General features: G+C 38.5%; 1 protein-coding gene across 1 annotated transcript in view; it reads right to left on the bottom strand.

The window, feature by feature from the left end:
• Nucleotides 1-4,672: 4,672 nt before the first annotated feature.
• Nucleotides 4,673-21,666, bottom strand: part of LOC149773990 (GATA-type zinc finger protein 1-like) — a 38,014-nt gene continuing 21,020 nt past the window's right edge. Inside the window, exon 5 of the mRNA XM_089945920.1 lies at nt 4,673-6,411. Within this exon, the coding sequence (XP_089802046.1) occupies nt 6,285-6,411 (127 nt within the window). The 3' untranslated portion in view covers nt 4,673-6,284. The remainder of the gene's footprint in view (nt 6,412-21,666) is intronic.

Genomic DNA, 21,666 nt, shown 5'->3' with positions numbered 1-21,666 from the left:
TAGCTCCTCGAAAAGTTACATGAATTTAAGAAAATATATTTGATTTCTCATTATACGACGGCGGATCACAGCTGAAGCTGTTAACGTTGGGTTGTGCGTTATGAAGGAACAAATAAGTAGGCAGCTAAACAGATATATAAAGATTTTAAACAAGAGGCCTCATAAACAATAATGAATTATCAATAGATATTCCTACCAATTGAAAAAAAACAAAAAACAAATCTAAAGGTCAGAGCCTGCATGTAGAGCCCAAGCATTGTTGTAAAACACGTGACATTGACCCTTAGGACATAAGGTTGAGTGAACATGCCGTAGAATGAATTGTCTTAGCTGCCTAATGATCCATCCCGAGTGTAAGCATAACCTATCCAGGGGTTTAAGAAATGGATACTACATTAGAAAAACTGGAACCAAAATCATAACAACTTGCTAACGCCTCCCACGCTACCGCTTACATCGCTGCTCGAAAGGTGAATGCTAGGTCTCACAACCCCAATAACGTGGAATCAACGAAAAATTAGAATCATGCCAGTAACGCCATTTACGAGTGGTTCTTTTCGATTCCTTTAAGAACAAAGGACAAAAAAATTATAATGTTCAAAGGGCCGATCAAGACCGTTTTTTACTAGAAGCGAAAGGTTTTGAAGAGGGGTGATTCACTTTGTTTATAAACCCTTATAATAGCTAACTTTCTCTGCTTTTCAACATAAAGTGTAATGTTTAATTTTAAAAAAACGGAAGGTGTGTGGCACTAACCCCAATAATCCACCCCAAAGTATACTGAATGTTATTATTTGAATCAATTACTTAAATTCGGAATATCGGACAGAACGAAGTGGATTGCTTCTGGCAAAATTGGAACGCTTGGCAGAAGTGCGAAACATATTCAAACCCTCGTCCATGTGAGCATAATAGTAACGTATTCAATCCCTCGTCCATGTCAGCATAATAGTAAGGTATTCAAATCCTCGTCCATGTGAGCATACTAGTAACCTATTCAAACCCTCGTCCATGTGAACATTATAGTAACGTATTCAAACCCTTGTCTATGTGAGCATAACAGTAACTTATTCAAACCCTCGTACATGTGAAAATACTAGTAACGTATAAAAGCACTCGTCCATGTCAGCATTATAGTAACGTATTCAAACCCTCGTACATGTCAGCATACTTGCAACATATTCAAAACCTCGTCTATGTGAGCATAATAGTAACGTATTCAATCCATCGTCCATGTTAGCATAATAGTAACGTATTCAAACCCTCGTACACTTCAGCATAATAGTAACGTATTCTTTCAAGCACTCGTCCATGTCAGCATAACAGCAACGTTCCATGTCAGCATAATAGTAATATATTCAGATCCTCGTCCATGACAGCATAATAGTAACATATTCAAGCCCTCGTCCATGTAAGCATAATAGTAATATATTCAAACCCTCAACATGTCAACATAATATTAACGTATTCAAATCCTCGTATATGTGAGCATAATATTAACATATTCAAATCCTTGTACATGTGAGCATAATATTAACATATTCAAACCCTCGTACATGTGAGCATAATAGTAACGTATTCAAACCCTCGTACATGTGAGCATACTAGTAACGTATTCAAGCCCTCGTACATATAAGCATAATATTAACATATTCAAACCTTCGTATATGTAAGCATAATAGTAAGGTATTCAAGCACAATCGTCCATGTGAACTTAATAGTAACGTATTCAAACCCTCGTACATGTGACCATGATAGTAACATATTCAAGCACTTGTACATGTGAGCATAATAATAACATATTCAAACCCTCGTACATGTAACCATGATAGTAACGTATTCAAATCCTCGTCCATGTAAGCATAATAGTAACGTATTCAAACTCTCGTACATGTCAGCATAATAGTAACGTATTCAAGCCCTCGTTCATGTCAGCATACCAGTAATACATTCAAACCCTCGTCCATGTAAGCATAATAGTAACGTATTCAAGCCCTCCTCCATGTCAGCATAACAGTAACGTATTCAATTACTCGTCCATGTCAGCATGATAGTAAGATATTCAAGCGTCCTCGTCAATGTGAGCATAATAGTAACGTATTCAAACCCTCGTACATGTGAGCATAATAGTAACGTATTCAAGCCCTCGTACATGTCAGCATAATATTAACATATTCAAACCCTCGTACATGTAAGCATAATAGTAAGGTATTCAAGCGCCCTTGTCCATGTGAACGTAATAGTAACGTGTTCAAACCCTCGTCCATGTCAGCATAATAATAACGTATTCAAACCCTCGTAATGTGAGCATTATAGTAACATATTCAAACCCTCGTAATGTGAACATTATAGTAACATATTCAAACCCTCGTAATGTGAACATTATAGTAACATATTCAAACCCTCGTAATGTGAACATTATAGTAACATATTCAAACCCTCGTATATGTGAACATTATAGTAACATATTCAAGCACTTGTACATGTAAGCATAATAATAACATATTCAAACCCTCGTGCATGTGAGCATAATAGTAACGTATTCAAACCCTCGTACCTGTGAGCATAATTGAAACATTCAAGAACTCACACATTAGCGTAATAAGTAATATGTCTAAACCATCGTACTTGTCAGCACAAAACAAAAGGTATAAATCAAATACGTGTTCAAAGTTAGTATGAGATATATAACCACTTCAACACCGATTTAAATTTTAGACAAGGTGGTTAGTTATGTTTCTCTCATTTGTATACAAATAATAATATCTTTGAGGCTTTTCAAAATGAATCTAGGCCTTGTTTCAGCTGTGTTCTTTTTCAGTTATATTTAAATTTGTGATAAAATATGGATCAACATATTGGAAATTGGAATTCTATTTCAACTAAATACCACTGTAATATACCCCCCCACACACACACACTAATTTAGGTGAACTTAATTAGGCCTTACCAATACAAAATAACAGTGTCTGATTGCTTAATTCATATATATCCTTGACACGTGGACAGATTGCCACCAGATGCATGACAAATGTCGGATCCAGTGTAAATCTTGTGTATTGGACAATGAACTTTTCAAAAATATATATTGAAAAAGATAAACGTATGCATGTTCAAACTATATTGGGCAGATAGTCTCACAGTCTTGTCTGAAACATTATACATAGGAACCTACCATTTAATTTTCGGGGTATGGGATTTAGGCTGCTTTATTTAAGGTAGAAATGTTACAAAATCATGTAGATAGTAAGATTTTATTTGTAAATCAGAGCATGAATATTTCTTCAAGCTATTCGAGAGCTTGAAATTTACTACCCTCAACCCCCGAAAATTAAACGACCGTTCCTTTACCGACTACATTAGTTGAGAAGCCGATATCGTGGTTCTTTGGAAATTACTTTTTCTACCTTGAACCTGACTGGGATTTGTTTGTGATGGCGTACACTGTAACAGCTAAATATTGGCAACAGGGTTTTCCCCACTGTAGTGAAATTGCCGATCTAAAACAGTCAAAGGCAAGAATATATCGAACTATAACAGCATAGACAGGGTTTTGTTCACATGCTTAACTATGAAATATGAATACAATTAATTTCAACAAAGAATACGTAAAAAGCAATATGGCTTTTCAAATGCGAGTAACATAGTCAATAAAGTGCATCTTTCTGCCCCGTACACGCCATGATCTAAAACCGTAATACAACTTGCGAGTAAACCAAGATCAATGCAACGCTATGTCGAATGTTAAGAGAGTAGTTGACAACTTATTTGATCATGTATGTGTACTCAGTATGGTCAAAATCTGTATTACTCCACAACAGTGCATGGACAAAACAAAACATACTCAAGGTGCATGTTTCATAACTTATTTCGTTAGTAACCACTACTTCCAAGACTCGCAAACTCCGAAGTGATCCTCCGAACTTGTCCACTTGATTCGGACAAGCTTATCAATAAACCTTGGGACATACTAGTACTGTCAGTAGTAATGTGTCCGAGGCGAAATGAAAAGTATAAAGAGTAATAAAGTGAAAGACAAAACTTGTTTAGTCAGTGATAGGCATGTCCACTTGTAAACAAAATATTTTTTTTTTTACTGGAAACGTCCATTTGTTCAGAAGGCCTATACCACTAGCGCATTGCTCATTATCATGTAGTCTATTCCTACAAATCGCGAAACTATGATGTTTTCCCTTCTCGAACACTACTTCCTCTCAATGTCGACTGGTTGCCAATTTAGCTTTTTGTTTTTAAAGCACGATGTTCCTTGTTGTCTTGCACCAAACGTATGATCTTTCCCATTTTCACCAGAAATGTGCCTGTTCAACAACGAATTTAGAGTATTGCTTGATGTTAGAAGTAAAATATTTGGGAATCGCCCACAATAATTCACTGCATTGTTTATGCCCCAACACTTAAACGAAGGGCAAGACTCGCAATAAAGTTTATTTTTTTAATCTCTTTCTATATTGCCTTATTTATAGTACAAGTCTTATAGAGACAAAATAAGCAGATTACTGTCATATATGCTTACAGAAAGCGACCGTTCTGCCATATTTGTTACCTAATAAATATTTAAAACTACTAAAATATTTTCAATCAGATATCAAAAACCATATATAATGATGAATATATTATATCAGATGTAAGATGTCCTCCAGCATGGCTACGTTGGATTGTAACGAACAAGTAACACTGAAAAAGAACTACTTTTCACTTCCTTCACAGAGTGCCGTATTTTAGGCTTGTGTTGCTTTTGATTTTTCCATGTAATGGTTACTGATGTGGCGCCGAAATGCCTTCGGTTGGAAAATCAGATGAGCCGAGTTAGCCGGTCGACAGTTGGGTGATTTCCTTTAATTGCTAACTAATAATGGTAATGTTCCATGCAGATCACATGGACTCACGACTGATCTTCAGAATTTGATGTCAGAAATACATTTGGTACCATCAGATTCACAGTTTCAAAACGTATGGTTAAATTATCGCGGTAAAATGCACGGCAGATATTACGTTATTCATAGAGATATAATTTTTGTTTACAGCTTTAGCACTTATTTTGTTGGTGGATTCAAATACATTGCATTAAATATCGAATACGCTTTCTTCAATAGGATCCCATGGATTTCAAGAAAACAAAAATCTACTGCAGACTGTACCTTAAATTCAAGTAATAAAATGTTTCAAGTCCAGACTTAAATTGTGTAATATTTCGGTGCCCAGGACATTCTTTAAAACCGACCAATGCACAAATCACGTATCTCTTAGCTCTTTTGTATGTTGGTACATCTTCTTAAAACATTTTATTAAAAAATTATGGGTATTTTATCATTATAAAAACATAAAAAAGGCATATTGGGCAAACATGTTGGGCTAACAAACGGGATGAAACTCTCACAAAGCAGGGTTGCAAAGACGAAAACTTTAAGTCATCGATTTACCCGTTTTGTTTTTCTCAAAACGCAAGAACTGTCTTATTCCTCTCTTGAGCAGTGATTGACCAAAACGTTTTATCCGATCACACGGATAAAACTACTTATAAAAATATACTCAAGTGAACATGCTCATCATTGAAAGGACCCAAAATAAACCTACACTTCAGTGTACCCCCGATACCAAAATGGATTTCGTTAAATTAAAAACAAAACAAGAGGAAAAAAGGAAAAGAAAGAAAGAAAACAAGAAATAAAAAAGACTGTAAAATCTTACCTGGATTTTACAGCGTATTTTTACAAAAAGCTTCCGAATTTGTAAATCTCTTAAGCAAATATACAAGATCAACACATCATTTGTAAATCGTTATGCAATAGTTAAATTATGACCATCCACGTTAAACCATCACACACAGTGATATCTACGTTTAATTGACAATTGATACATTTTTACTGCGGAAAACGGCTTTAAAATAACTACTCTTCCAGGTGCACATTTTGTTAATGTATTTTAACTGCTCAACTTTGTATGGATCTATTCGTTGGTTCTTTTCATGCGCAAGGATAAATTATTTAATGGGAAAACATTAATCGAGATAAACCATGTTGTTTGTGCGTATGTAGACAGTTATCTAATTTATCCGACAAATCGTCTCGATGGAATTACTGTTTCTGTGAAATTTTCGATAACAACAGAACCCCATTTTGTCGAGTCTGCTATTCAGCTAAAAGTACGTTTTAAAAAGATCTTAAACATTTACTTTTATCTAATGTGGACGGATGTGCGGACATTGGTTCGAGCATTCAGTTCTTGCAAATATTTGTTATCTCCATCACTTGTTTCTTAAATTTCTACCATGACCGGCGACTGAAGGAGAAGCGAAGTGCTGCGCCGCAGCAGGGGCAGTTAGGATAAGTCTTGATGTCCTTCTTAGGAATGTGCCAGCATCGGCCGCAACGAAGACGGTACTTCTTGTATCTTCACAAAATAATAATAATAATAATAATAATAATAATAGTAATAATAATAATGATGATGATGATGAAGATGATGTGTGTGTGTGTTTTGGATTTTTAATGTAGCTTTAACAATTTTGCATGGCGTCTTAAGTAGTCGTATCTGATCTTATGATAAAAATTCTATCAGTCATTAAGTTGTATTACGTTGTGACCAGTCTGGGCTGGATTTTATTTTCCTCAGAATATTGAATTCAAGCAATTATTATCTCTGACGTTCATTGGAATTTATACTGAATTAAAAGTATAAATTTAATATTTATTGTGATTCAAAAAGAGGCTGTTGACACATCGGTACAACGCTGACTATTACAGACGTCATCGCCTTCCATTCTGAATTTCATCGGGATTTGAACTGAGATTCACTTAGAAATTTTTATTGATGGGTCTTGTGTTTTTCAATTCTTGGATTTTTTGGGGAGATTTAATTCGTAAAACCTAATTTATTTTTTCTCATTTTTCACTTTGAAATTCTAGGTGGAAAAATTATTTGTTAAATTTTACAAATCCTGTTGTCTTCACTCTTTTCTGTTACTTATTTTAAAAGCATCGACTCGTAACACTTTATTCTGACACCAGGCCGATCAGCCCTAACAATAACCTCTTAATGCTGAGTGCATAGCGAGGCAGCTCTGAATGCCAATTTTATGTCTCTGGTATGACTAGGCCAGGGTTCGAACCAAAAACCTCTCGCATCCGAGGCGGATGCTCTGACCACTAGGCTACCGAAGCGGTCAATACTACTACTACTACTACTCCTACTACTACTACTAATAATAATAATAATTATCATTATCATTATTATTATCATTATTATTATTATTATTATTATTATTATTATTATTATTTCGTTATTATTATTATTATTATTCTGCGCTAGGTTGTTATTGTTGTTGTTGTTGTTGTTGTTGTAGGGTTTAACGCCATTTTTCAGCACAAGACAGGCTATACATTGCGGCCAGTAGAAATGGTGGAGGAAGAGCCGGGGAAAACCCCAGAAAGAACCACCGACCCAAGAGAAGATACTGGCAAGCTTTCTCACGCACCCACATTAGCCGAATCCGAGACTCGAACCCTGTGCTGGGATGTTTGGTACGGAATATATCTGGTTTAAGTAAGAAACTTTCTAGAGAAGAGGTCAGATGTGATTAATTATGTTGAAAGATTTGATATACTGGGCTTTGTTGAAGCATGGACAGAAACTGTCGATCAGTTTAATATCAACGGTTACAGAAACTTTGATAGCGTAAGAATTAAATCAGAATCTGCTAAAAGAAATTGGGGTGGGGGTCTTCTCGCTTTTTATCCGTGAACCCCTCTTCAAGCATTTTAATACATCTAGAGAGAAAAAAGTTCCCAAAAAAATATAATTTGTTTAGTTGTTTCGTCTGAAGCTAGCATACTTAAGTGGAACTTAATTTCTGGTTTTGTCTATATATCACCTGGATACTCCTCTATTCGTTCTGAAGATAACGTATATGCAGTGGTAGAAAATGAGTTAGCTCACCTACAAATTAAATATGCTGACTATAAAATAATAATTGCTGGGGATTTTAATGACTATACCGGAACGGAGCCAGAATGCATCAAATATGATAGTATTATTGACCAACTTCAAGGCTTTAATTATGCAGAAGACGAAGTAATGTATGATCGTGCGTTTCAAGGCGTAAGGGAGATAAATCACAAATCACCATGGAGAAAATCTTTTACAATTATGCCAAATGACTAGATTGAGAATCGCCAGTGGTAGATGTGGATCAGATAAAGGGATAGGAAAATTTACATGTATACACGGCAATTTGGTCTCAACAATAGATTATCTTAGCCGACGTATGCGTTTTAAAAACTATATCATCCTTTGACACAGAAGATAGACTGGAATCAATACACATGCCCGTTGTATTTTCACTCGTCTACATGTGTAAACTAGAGCAAAAGGCTAATAAGTGTCTCTGGGGGTAACGAAATAAATAAATACATATGGAACAAAGAAGAAGGTCTTTCTTGTATCCAAAATTGCAAATGTCTATTATCTCAAAATAAGGACAAGATTTTAAATGATATAAACAATAATAAACTTAATGAATGCATCGAAACAATTACTGATATTTACCATGATGCAGCAAGCACAATGAAAACAATCAATAGAAAATAAATTCTAGTTGTGATTTCTCCAAGAAGAATTGTTAAATATCAGTCTTGGTTTGATAAAGATTTCACAAACGCCAAAAGCAAAGCCTTAAGATATCTAAAACAGTTTAGATTAAAACGTACAAGTGAATCATTAGAAGATTATAAATTTTATAGAAATATGTATAAATCTCTTACAAGAAGCAAGCAAAAGCAATATGAATTAAAACAAAAAAGTAGCATTTTATCTGCATTATACTCTAAAGATACACAGTTTTTCTGGCCCCTTGTAAAGAACCCAAGTACTGGTATGCAAAACAGTATCACGTCTGCAACTTGGTACGAATATTTTTCGGAATTAATTTTATTTTTCCAGTTTTACTGACCAGATACAGGAAACTGAAAACATTCAAGTAATGAATGAGACTTTAAATAGAACAGTTACTGAAAAAGAGGTGCGCCCAGCATTGAGTAAACTCAAACACAACAAAGCTGGGGGAATAGATGCTTTATCTATCCAGCAACTTCTTTATATGTTCGAGCACATAATTGCACCAATATTAAAAATATTATTTAATAAACTATTCGATGTTGGATATTATCCAGAATATCCAATTTTGAAGAAAGGGGGTGCAAATGAACCCTCCAATTACAGAGGCATTCGTCTACTACCTGTATTAAGCAAAGTGTTTCCATCAATTTTAAATAACAGAATTAATGAATGGGTGGAGGAAAACGAATTACTGGGCAAACAGCAAGCAGGATTTAGAGCTGGGAATTCCACACAGCAGATAATATATTTATATTATATACAATAATTTGTAAACATTTAGTAAAACGTAGGGGTAGATTCTATGCAGTATGTATTGACTATGAAGCCTTTGACAGGATAGAGGGACGTCAACTGTAACAATAGCTAGTCAGTGAAAATATTAGTAGAAAAATGTTAATCATTAAGACAATTTATCTTGATGCTAAAGCATGTGCTAAGTCTAACAGTCTTATCACCGATGTGTTTAATTTCCCGTTTGGCGTGCATCAAGGTTGTGTTTTATCGCCTTTACTCTTGTTTGTATGTTTTGAAACCCTTTATAGCTGAAGGCAATATGGGAGTGTCTGTATAAACCTTAGAACTATTCTCACTGTTGTATGCAGACGATTTAATTGTCTTGACTGACACTGTTCACCGTTTGCAAAATATGCTCAATAGATTGCGAACATATTGCCTAAAGTGGAAATTAAAGGCGAATATGGCAAAAACAGTTACGAAAAGTGGTACTATGGCCATACAGAGGTAAAGACTGAATCAGATTATAAGTATTTAGGATGCATTTTTTCTTTATATAAAAAAACTCCTGGTATATATGCCAAAATAATATATCCTTGCAGGCGCTGAAGGCTGTGTATATATTGAAACAAAGTCTTTCAAAATTTGGCAGATTACTCGTAACTGGATTGTTTCGTCTGTTTGACACGAAGATAGCTCCCATACTTAATTATGGAGCTGAGGTTTGGGGGTTTAATGATGCCAATGATATTGAAAAATCTCATTTGTCATTTTGTAAATATATCCTTGGTACATTTAAGTCTACTCCAAATGCATTCGTATATAACGAATTAGGAAGAATTGGTATGCAGTGTATAAGATATAAACGTATTTTGAATAATTAGCTAACAGTTAAAAAAAATCCAGAAAAACATATCCTAAACAATGCTAAAATGTATAGTTAAAATGTGGGACAATTGTGATCGCTCGGCTAACTTTGTTAAAAAGCTTCTTTTTAATTTTGGATTTGGCAATGTATAGTGTCCTCAGATCGTAAATGATGAAAATAAATTTCTTAGATTGTTTTGCCAGAGATGTGTAGATATTTTTAGGCAAAAGCTGCAGAATGAGATTAAGTCGATGGAAAGACTGCGTTTATATAGCAGCAGAGGGGGCGAATCCGACATTTTGTCCAAACGTCATTTGGCTTAATTAGTACTTTCTGCACTCAGCGGATCCGGTGTAGTCAGCGCTGGTAAAAAAAAAACGACGTCGTCGTCGTTGTCATCGTCGAGAGGCCAAATCGACAATTGTCCGGACGTCATTTGGTTTAATTAATACCTTCTGCGCGCCGATCCCCAGCGTCGTCAGCGTCCGGTAAACACATCGACGACCGCGTCGATGTCATCGCCCCCCCTGCTGCTCGAATTTGTATGAATTCATGTGTGACACTGTTTTCATCAATGGACATTTCCTTCATCGGTCTGACACTTTCCCATGTGTGACATTGACCAGCCTCGATGGAATTAATAATGACATTGACCCCATCAGTGGGGAAACTGTCCTAGTTCCTATAAATAATTATTATGACACTTTCCCCATGTGTGACAGGTCAGTTTTGTAAAACAGCATCGATGAAGGAACTGTCATAGTTCCTATAAATAATTATTATGACATTTCCTTCATGGGTCATTGTTGTTGTTGTTGTTGTTTTACAAAATAAAAATTTTTTTTATTAAATAATGCCCCATCGGCGGATTTTAACCGACGAGGATACCAATGAAATAATAAGACTCCGTGGGAAAACACCAATATCGGAAATAGCAGATCGATACAAAATCAGTTACCAGCGCATTTACAAAATATGGAAAAATGAGCCCGACAATGATATCAGAATGATTGACCTCAGCATCGATGATGAAATAAACCAGATTGTTGATACACCCAGTGATGCGAATTCATCCATGGACGCCATCGTGGATAAACAGACCATTCAAGACTTGCAATGGCGGCTAAATAATTTGACCAACGAGAATAAATCATTGCAACAACGGTTAAAACACGTGTCAAGCACGGCCGATTATAGTCGTATACAACGGCGTTATGATTATTTGCAACAGCGTTATGACGACTTGCAACAGCGACACGATGATATGCAACGGCGTCACGATGATGCGCAACGGCGTAACGATGATTCGCAACGACGTCACGATGACATGCGACGCACCATTAGTGGGCTTCAGCATGAACTCGGAAATGTTCGGAAGGAATTGAATGAAGCACAACACGATAATGCGCTACTGATTCAGCGAATCACCGAAATGACCGCAGTCCTCCCCAGCGAGCCGGAAATAATCAGAAAAAAGAATAAACCCCGCGAGGACAGACCTCGTGAGGATAAATTCACGATCAACGAAATCCCCGGTGTGGTATCTCGCAGCGATATTAGGTTTGTGAACCGCATGGACAGGGTGCTTCAAGATAGCGACTAGACTTTTCGTTCGGTAATTACCCATACTGTGTCAAATCGTTTGACGTCATGGTTTGGAAACATTTTTTCATATTCTCGTTGGTAATATTTGTCGCGGAGACATAACCGAGCTTTCGCTGAACGGCTTTCGAATACCATACAATTGTATTTATCCCCGCTGGGGAATTTCTGAACTGCATGATATTTTCCGTTCTTAAATTTTACATTGATCGGCATCCTCGGGCAGGATTTTTTATAGTCGCTGATGACGCTGTCGAATTTCACCGGGTGATATTCCAACAACGACATTATAATTAAAGCCGTTATTTAATTAAATATTAAAATGATATCAGGTGGACGATCCTGGATGAACAGTTGTGCCGAAAACTTTTCCAGACAAGCTAGTCATTTCGTTGACGATGTTGCCTCGGGGCGAATTAAACTAGCACCACCGAAATTACCATTATTTCGGTACGATAAAACCAGAATAATTTCTCCGACGAAACAACTTTACAAGGACACTAGAGTTAATACTATCTGTTTAAATATCAACGAGAAAGATCATCGAATTTGATTCCACCGCGGAGACGTGTAAATGGTTCAACCTTAACCCGGACACAATTCAACAACCCTTTTTTCAGGCCCGAGATGGAATATTATGGATCGTGTTGCGCGGTGATATCGGCGCGGAAAAGCGGGCTTGGTTTGATGACATTGATACTCTATTTGATAACGCGATTAATAGTCTTCCAGAAAAATATCGGCTGCGGGTCAATTATTTACTCGAGTCCGGAGAAAACAAAACGAAATACGGCCTCAACCCCAAAATACCCACTATTGCCGTTAATTTAACTAAACGAACAATCTTGCGATTCAGTTGTATCAACGAAACAAATAATTACTTCCATGTCTGTACGTCACGAAAGCCGTTTTTTAAGTCAGCGGGGGATTACTGGATTGTAATTCGCGGTGATAAAAAACATTGTACCACCAAAGAGATAATTTCCGACGCGATGAAGAATTTAACGCCCGACCAGAAAAACGCGATGAAGGAACTGTCCTAGTTCCTATAAATAATTATTATGACATTTCCTTCATCAGCGAAGACAACCCCCCCCCCCCGCTATCGAGAAAACCGACCACAACGTACCACCGAGGAGATAGATTCCTCCATTACTCTAACCGGTCTCCGCCGATGACAACACCTTCCCATTATTGAGCGTGAAGGAACTGTCCTAGTTCCTATAAATAATTATTATGACATTTCCTTCATCATCGGGAGGGGCCCCGAGTGGCCGAGTGGTCTAAAGCGCTCTACGTTACGGATCACTGCCATCTCACCTCTGTCTGTGTAGGTTCGAGTCTCAGATTCAGCCATATGGGTATGTGAGAAAGCTTGCCAGTAGCTTCTCGAGGGTCGGTGGTTCTTTCCGGGGATTTCCCGGGTTCTTCCTCCACCTTTAATACTGGCCGCCATGTATAGCCTATCTTGTGCTGAAAAATGGCGTTAAACCCTACAACAACAACAACAACATCATCATCGGGAAAACCATCCATTAACCGACCACACATGGAATCGTAACGCGCTGGTATGTTCGTCCGTCGCGGTAACATCTCCCCCGGTGAATCCAACATCATCGATGGTCTCGTTGATCCACGCTGGATCACCTACAAAATCAGATTCGGGCCAGTCGGGATAATACAGCACGTAGTCGGATCGACCTGAGTTCTTAGTACCGTCCGATTGTAATCGACCGCCGAATCCCTTGTAGATCGATTTGATTTTTTCAATGATGCTTTTTAGCGTCAATTTACCCCTTCTGAACTTCATATCCGGAAATATATCGCCGAAATGTTTCAATAGTGTATTATACTTGTCAAGTCGGTCTGGTTGCGCTAGCATTTCTGAGATGCTATTGATTAACCCGGCGCGACTTACAGGAACGCTCTTCACATCAAGTCGATCCGGAACTACATCTGGAATGTTCAACGCGCTAAGAACATTTCTAACGATGTTAAGTTGTTGCCGGGGGCTGATTTTATCGGATCGACATGGCGTCGTTGCTACAGCGCTACCGTTATTATACTCGTCGACGAGAACGCGCTGATATCGCTGCAGCCGCGAAACGTTCTTATTCAGATGTTCTATTCGGTATTTATCTAGTTTTCTTACGTCGGTCTGGAACACGTAATTGAGATACGTCAACGCCTTTTCATATGGCTCTAGCCGCTGTTCGGGGTCGTATTGGTAGTATTTATCACCGATTTCATCACCAGTGATTTCATCACCAGTGATTTTATCGCCGGTGATTTTATCGCCGGTGATTTTATCACCGATTTTACTATTAACTGCAGCAATTCTCTCTCCGACGGAGGATTTTAAAAAATCATCTACGCGTGGATCACTATTGAGTACAGCGTCGCTGACTCGTTTCTGCTTTTGTTGTTTTTTTTTCTTCCATATTTCGTATTCATCTGGTAATTCCCATTCAACTGAATAACCGGTTCGTTTCATCATTTCAACGAGTCTGCACGTGAAATAACGTTTTGAATTGTTCTCGTCAATAATCGTGCTAATAAACATGTATCCGTAACCGGTATGTACATCACAGCGGTTGGGCGTTCTAAACAGTAACTCCGTCGACGATAAATCCCTTTCATGTGATTCGATTGCGGAAATAATATCATTGCGGGTCAGTGGAAGCTCTGTGCGGCTCCGTTTTGTTGCTGAATAATGTACTTCCGAAATATTTCTGAAACGATGGATGGCTTGTTTGGTCGCCTCTACAGAACCTAATTCCTCGGAAAACACCGTCATGTACTTGAATCGCGGGTCCACAATGGATACCCCGGCCTCGACGGTATAATTGTAGATCACCACGTCGATGTTTTCAAACGCCGCAGTGGTATCAGCGAAATCTCGCTGTTTTTCGGCCGGGTCAGTGTACGCATGATAGTACTTTACTCGGTATCCTAATTGCTGTAATAATTTGGCGAGCTTCTCCACAGAATAATTTCCGCGTTGTTTATTGTGCGCGAATACAACTACACGATTTCCTCGTCGTAACATGTCCAACAGTTTACTATAGTTGTCTCGGTGAGATTGTTCCACAATAAATTTTTTACCATGATCGGGCCGATATTCGTTGGTGATGAATTTCATGTCCGGGCGATTCAAGTATTTCCTAAATAATTCTAGGTCGTCATTGTTAGCGTCCGCGGTAAAAATATATCAGTTGTTTTTATTGTTGTTGTTATTGACCCCTAAGTAGTTACTATTAGTAGTGACCTTGCTATAACAACAACAATAAAAACAACTGATATATTTTTACCGCGGAGAAAAAAATTAATTGTAATTATTGCCGCGATATTTTTTTTTTGTAATTCATCGCCGCGATAGGTAATTTACTTGGTGAATCATTACCCCCATTAACACGCTACATCGCTATTTTTATGCCGTCAAAGTCACCACCATGAAGGAAATGTCAGAATAATTATTTATAGTAATTCAGACACTTCCTTCATCGATGATAGAGCCATTTTCACGGCGTAATAAGTCCGTCATCGCGGGGCGGGTCGACCATGGGGGATTTTCTCCTGTTAAAAACCGGAATGAATTTTATCAAAATTTCCTTGGGTTTTTGCCCTCGATAAAAATCCGGTTTTTTTCTGGTTTTTTCTTGATTTTTGGTCATTTTTGGTCGTTTTTTGCCGACTATAGTCGTTTTTTTCTCGATTTTTCAGAAAAACATCGATTATTGACGAGAACAATTCAAAACGTTATTTCACGTGCAGACTCGTTGAAATGATGAAACGAACCGGTTATTCAGTTGAATGGGAATTACCAGATGAATACGAAATATGGAAGAAAAAAAAACAACAAAAGCAGAAACGAGTCAGCGACGCTGTACTCAATAGTGATCCACGCGTAGATGATTTTTTAAAATCCTCCGTCGGAGAGAGAATTGCTGCAGTTAATAGTAAAATCGGTGATAAAATCACCGGCGATAAAATCACCGGCGATAAAATCACTGGTGATGAAATCACTGGTGATGAAATCGGTGATAAATACTACCAATACGACCCCGAACAGCGGCTAGAGCCATATGAAAAGGCGTTGACGTATCTCAATTACGTGTTCCAGACCGACGTAAGAAAACTAGATAAATACCGAATAGAACATCTGAATAAGAACGTTTCGCGGCTGCAGCGATATCAGCGCGTTCTCGTCGACGAGTATAATAACGGTAGCGCTGTAGCAACGACGCCATGTCGATCCGATAAAATCAGCCCCCGGCAACAACTTAACATCGTTAGAAATGTTCTTAGCGCGTTGAACATTCCAGATGTAGTTCCGGATCGACTTGATGTGAAGAGCGTTCCTGTAAGTCGCGCCGGGTTAATCAATAGCATCTCAGAAATGCTAGCGCAACCAGACCGACTTGACAAGTATAATACACTATTGAAACATTTCGGCGATATATTTCCGGATATGAAGTTCAGAAGGGGTAAATTGACGCTAAAAAGCATCATTGAAAAAATCAAATCGATCTACAAGGGATTCGGCGGTCGATTACAATCGGACGGTACTAAGAACTCAGGTCGATCCGACTACGTGCTGTATTATCCCGACTGGCCCGAATCTGATTTTGTAGGTGATCCAGCGTGGATCAACGAGACCATCGATGATGTTGGATTCACCGGGGGAGATGTTACCGCGACGGACGAACATACCAGCGCGTTACGATTCCATGTGTGGTCGGTTAATGGATGGTTTTCCCGATGATGAAGGAAATGTCATAATAATTATTTATAGGAACTAGGACAGTTCCTTCACGCTCAATAATGGGAAGGTGTTGTCATCGGCGGAGACCGGTTAGAGTAATGGAGGAATCTATCTCCTCGGTGGTACGTTGTGGTCGGTTTTCTCGATAGCGGGGGGGGGGGTTGTCTTCGCTGATGAAGGAAATGTCATAATAATTATTTATAGGAACTAGGACAGTTCCTTCATCGCGTTTTTCTGGTCGGGCGTTAAATTCTTCATCGCGTCGGAAATTATCTCTTTGGTGGTACAATGTTTTTTATCACCGCGAATTACAATCCAGTAATCCCCCGCTGACTTAAAAAACGGCTTTCGTGACGTACAGACATGGAAGTAATTATTTGTTTCGTTGATACAACTGAATCGCAAGATTGTTCGTTTAGTTAAATTAACGGCAATAGTGGGTATTTTGGGGTTGAGGCCGTATTTCGTTTTGTTTTCTCCGGACTCGAGTAAATAATTGACCCGCAGCCGATATTTTTCTGGAAGACTATTAATCGCGTTATCAAATAGAGTATCAATGTCATCAAACCAAGCCCGCTTTTCCGCGCCGATATCACCGCGCAACACGATCCATAATATTCCATCTCGGGCCTGAAAAAAGGGTTGTTGAATTGTGTCCGGGTTAAGGTTGAACCATTTACACGTCTCCGCGGTGGAATCAAATTCGATGATCTTTCTCGTTGATATTTAAACAGATAGTATTAACTCTAGTGTCCTTGTAAAGTTGTTTCGTCGGAGAAATTATTCTGGTTTTATCGTACCGAAATAATGGTAATTTCGGTGGTGCTAGTTTAATTCGCCCCGAGGCAACATCGTCAACGAAATGACTAGCTTGTCTGGAAAAGTTTTCGGCACAACTGTTCATCCAGGATCGTCCACCTGATATCATTTTAATATTTAATTAAATAACGGCTTTAATTATAATGTCGTTGTTGGAATATCACCCGGTGAAATTCGACAGCGTCATCAGCGACTATAAAAAATCCTGCCCGAGGATGCCGATCAATGTAAAATTTAAGAACGGAAAATATCATGCAGTTCAGAAATTCCCCAGCGGGGATAAATACAATTGTATGGTATTCGAAAGCCGTTCAGCGAAAGCTCGGTTATGTCTCCGCGACAAATATTACCAACGAGAATATGAAAAAATGTTTCCAAACCATGACGTCAAACGATTTGACACAGTATGGGTAATTACCGAACGAAAAGTCTAGTCGCTATCTTGAAGCACCCTGTCCATGCGGTTCACAAACCTAATATCGCTGCGAGATACCACACCGGGGATTTCGTTGATCGTGAATTTATCCTCACGAGGTCTGTCCTCGCGGGGTTTATTCTTTTTTCTGATTATTTCCGGCTCGCTGGGGAGGACTGCGGTCATTTCGGTGATTCGCTGAATCAGTAGCGCATTATCGTGTTGTGCTTCATTCAATTCCTTCCGAACATTTCCGAGTTCATGCTGAAGCCCACTAATGGTGCGTCGCATGTCATCGTGACGTCGTTGCGCATCATCGTTACGCCGTTGCGCATCATCGTGACGCCGTTGCATATCATCGTGTCGCTGTTGCAAGTCGTCATAACGCTGTTGCAAATAATCATAACGCCGTTGTATACGACTATAATCGGCCGTGCTTGACACGTGTTTTAACCGTTGTTGCAATGATTTATTCTCGTTGGTCAAATTATTTAGCCGCCATTGCAAGTCTTGAATGGTCTGTTTATCCACGATGGCGTCCATGGATGAATTCGCATCACTGGGTGTATCAACAATCTGGTTTATTTCATCATCGATGCTGAGGTCAATCATTCTGATATCATTGTCGGGCTCATTTTTCCATATTTTGTAAATGCGCTGGTAACTGATTTTGTATCGATCTGCTATTTCCGATATTGGTGTTTTCCCACGGAGTCTTATTATTTCATTGGTATCCTCGTCGGTTAAAATCCGCCGATGGGGCATTATTTAATAAAAAAAATTTTTATTTTGTAAAACAACAACAACAACAACAATGACCCATGAAGGAAATGTCATAATAATTATTTATAGGAACTATGACAGTTCCTTCATCGATGCTGTTTTACAAAACTGACCTGTCACACATGGGGAAAGTGTCATAATAATTATTTATAGGAACTAGGACAGTTTCCCCACTGATGGGGTCAATGTCATTATTAATTCCATCGAGGCTGGTCAATGTCACACATGGGAAAGTGTCAGACCGATGAAGGAAATGTCATAATAATTATTTATAGGAACTAGGACAGTTCCTTCATTGATGGGAAAACTGTCATTATTAATTCCATCGAGGCTGGTCAATGTCACACATGGGAAAGTGTCAGACCGATGAAGGAAATGTCCATTGATGAAAACAGTGTCACACATGAATTCATACAAATTCGAGCAGCAGGGGGGGCGATGACATCGACGCGGTCGTCGATGTGTTTACCGGACGCTGACGACGCTGGGGATCGGCGCGCAGAAGGTATTAATTAAACCAAATGACGTCCGGACAATTGTCGATTTGGCCTCTCGACGATGACAACGACGACGACGTCGTTTTTTTTTTACCAGCGCTGACTACACCGGATCCGCTGAGTGCAGAAAGTACTAATTAAGCCAAATGACGTTTGGACAAAATGTCGGATTCGCCCCTTCTGCTGCTTATATAGGTCACTGCTAGGAGAATTCACTTGTTAGAGATATCTAGAATTGTTAGGAGATAACGATCTTTGTCATATAATCACTATACTTAGAGTGGGGAACTTGCCAATCAGAGGTTAATACGGGACGATATGGAAGTATTTGCTATGAGGAAAGATTGTTTCAAATTTGTAACGCTAACATCGAAAATGAATTTCATTTTATTACTGCTTGTCCGCTATATGGAGAAATACGAAGAAAATAATTACCCACCTTTGTATATAAAAATCCAACTTTAGGCAAATTTAGGCCTTTTATACACAAATATACAAGTACAATTATGATGACTAATTAAGCAATGTGTACTATAAAAGCCTTAAATATTACATAAACTGTTTTATCAACGACTCCTGCCACACAAGACTTTAGATCAATATCACAAATCTTGCTCTACACAAGTTTTAGGGTTACACTTAAATCCGTTTGTTTGATTACTGTGCAGTATATACTTATATCTCACCTATATCTGAAAAAAGCAATAATTATTACTTTCATGTATATAACTTCTTATTAAAAAAATGTTCTTTTGTTACGCACTATACCATGTTTTTGTACCGCATGGTGTATGGATATGTATCATGGGCCAGTGGCTTCTATTACAAATAAAATTATTATTATTATTATTATTATTATTATTATTATTAAAACAACAACAAAAACAATAACCTGCCCATGACCTGCATGTCAACCTCACCCCGGAGCTTTTGGAAAATTTTGTTGTTGTTGCTGTTGTTGTTGTTCTGAGTTTAACGCCATTTTTCAGCACACGAATAGGCTATGCATGGCGGCCAGTATTTATGGTGGAGGAAGAACCCGGGAAAATCCCGGGAAGAACCAGCGACCCGCGAGAAGCTACTGGTAAGCTTTCTCACATACCCACATTGGCCGAATCCTAGACTCGAACCCACGCAGATAGTGGCAGTGAACCGTAACGGAGAGCGCTTTAGACCACTCGGCCACTCGGGGCCCCTGGAAAATTTTGTTTGTACACATCTAGATATATCCGCATACTACTTAACTTGACTCCTTCTGGTCAATTGTACTTGGAAAACTGGTCAACTGTAGTTGAGAAATGGCCATATAACTTGAACAATGCGATTAATCAAGGGTGTTGACTAACGTACTAACTTACAATATGCACCAATCGATGGCTATGTTGCGTTCCTCCAGGGCGGGTCAACAAGTACGATAAAACTGCACGTTACATTGGGGTAAAGAGGAAACTACAAAACTGCAGAACAATATATGGGTCACACAAAGCACAAGAACAATGCAGCGTGGTTGAAAATTGTCCGATATGAATCTAGGTATGTTGACAGAGAATGAGATGGTACGATAACAACAGAAAGCATGCAGCAACGTCCAAGTGCTTCAATCTCGACCCAGACGCGATTAAAATATTCTGGCTGAAGAAGTTTACAGACATTCTGGATAGGTTTTAAGATTAGTAACGTGACTGCATAAATACAAGCATTGTTCCAACTTGGAATGTCGTACCTGTCCTGGTCGCGAAAAACAAAGAAATATCCAATAGTGAGCAACTTTAAGCCAGTAATCTGCCTACCATGGAAGCTACTCAGTAAAATCGGGGCAGGTAATGCAAATACTAACCGATAAAGACTACTTCCAGGCAAAAGGTTAACTGTAGACTAAATTCTATGTGGCTGAAGAACCCGCTGTGACTGTGCTACGGCGTCAGTAGAACCTTGACAGGGCATGAATAGATTACGAGAATAACTATGTCTCAGTAACCCATTCGTGGATTCTGGACAGACGAATTATAAAAAAAAAACTAGCGTGCATCTGTGATAAACTGCATCCAAGAGATTATGTGGAGAGCCTGTCCATTCTCAGGAAGATGGAGGGGGGGGGGGAGGCAATGTGTGTTGTAAAGTCTGTAAGCTGAAAACGAGAACTAAAAGAAGAGGATTATACGAAGACGACGTCGAATGCAAGATGGCAATGCAAGATGGACCAACAAGTCATGGTCAACAAGGTGACAAAATTCTCATGGTCAAGCAAGGTGAAAGCAAATTATAAAATCAGGACGTATTATCATTGTTCAGAAAGTGCAATGTGATTATACCAATATCGGCACAATACTATATCTGGCTATACACACGTAGCTATGAGAAATGTGCTTGAGTTTACAAATAAGTCGCGTGTTTACAAGGCAGAAAAGGTAATTGAGAACAGCAAGATGAAAAGAATGTGGGATTCAGCATCCTGACCAAACGAAACATACTTCGTATGAGGTCTGTTATACTAATGCTGGGCAAGGAGATGAAGCTGACCTGCATCAAAAACATGACAGTTACATAT

Source organism: Sinohyriopsis cumingii, unplaced genomic scaffold (assembly GCF_028554795.1).
Source record: "Sinohyriopsis cumingii isolate HCF-2022 unplaced genomic scaffold, ASM2855479v2 utg000459l, whole genome shotgun sequence".
Taxonomy (NCBI): Eukaryota; Metazoa; Mollusca; class Bivalvia; order Unionida; family Unionidae; genus Sinohyriopsis; species Sinohyriopsis cumingii.
Note: the sequence above shows the minus strand (reverse complement) of the source record. Positions and strands in the feature narration are given on the sequence as shown.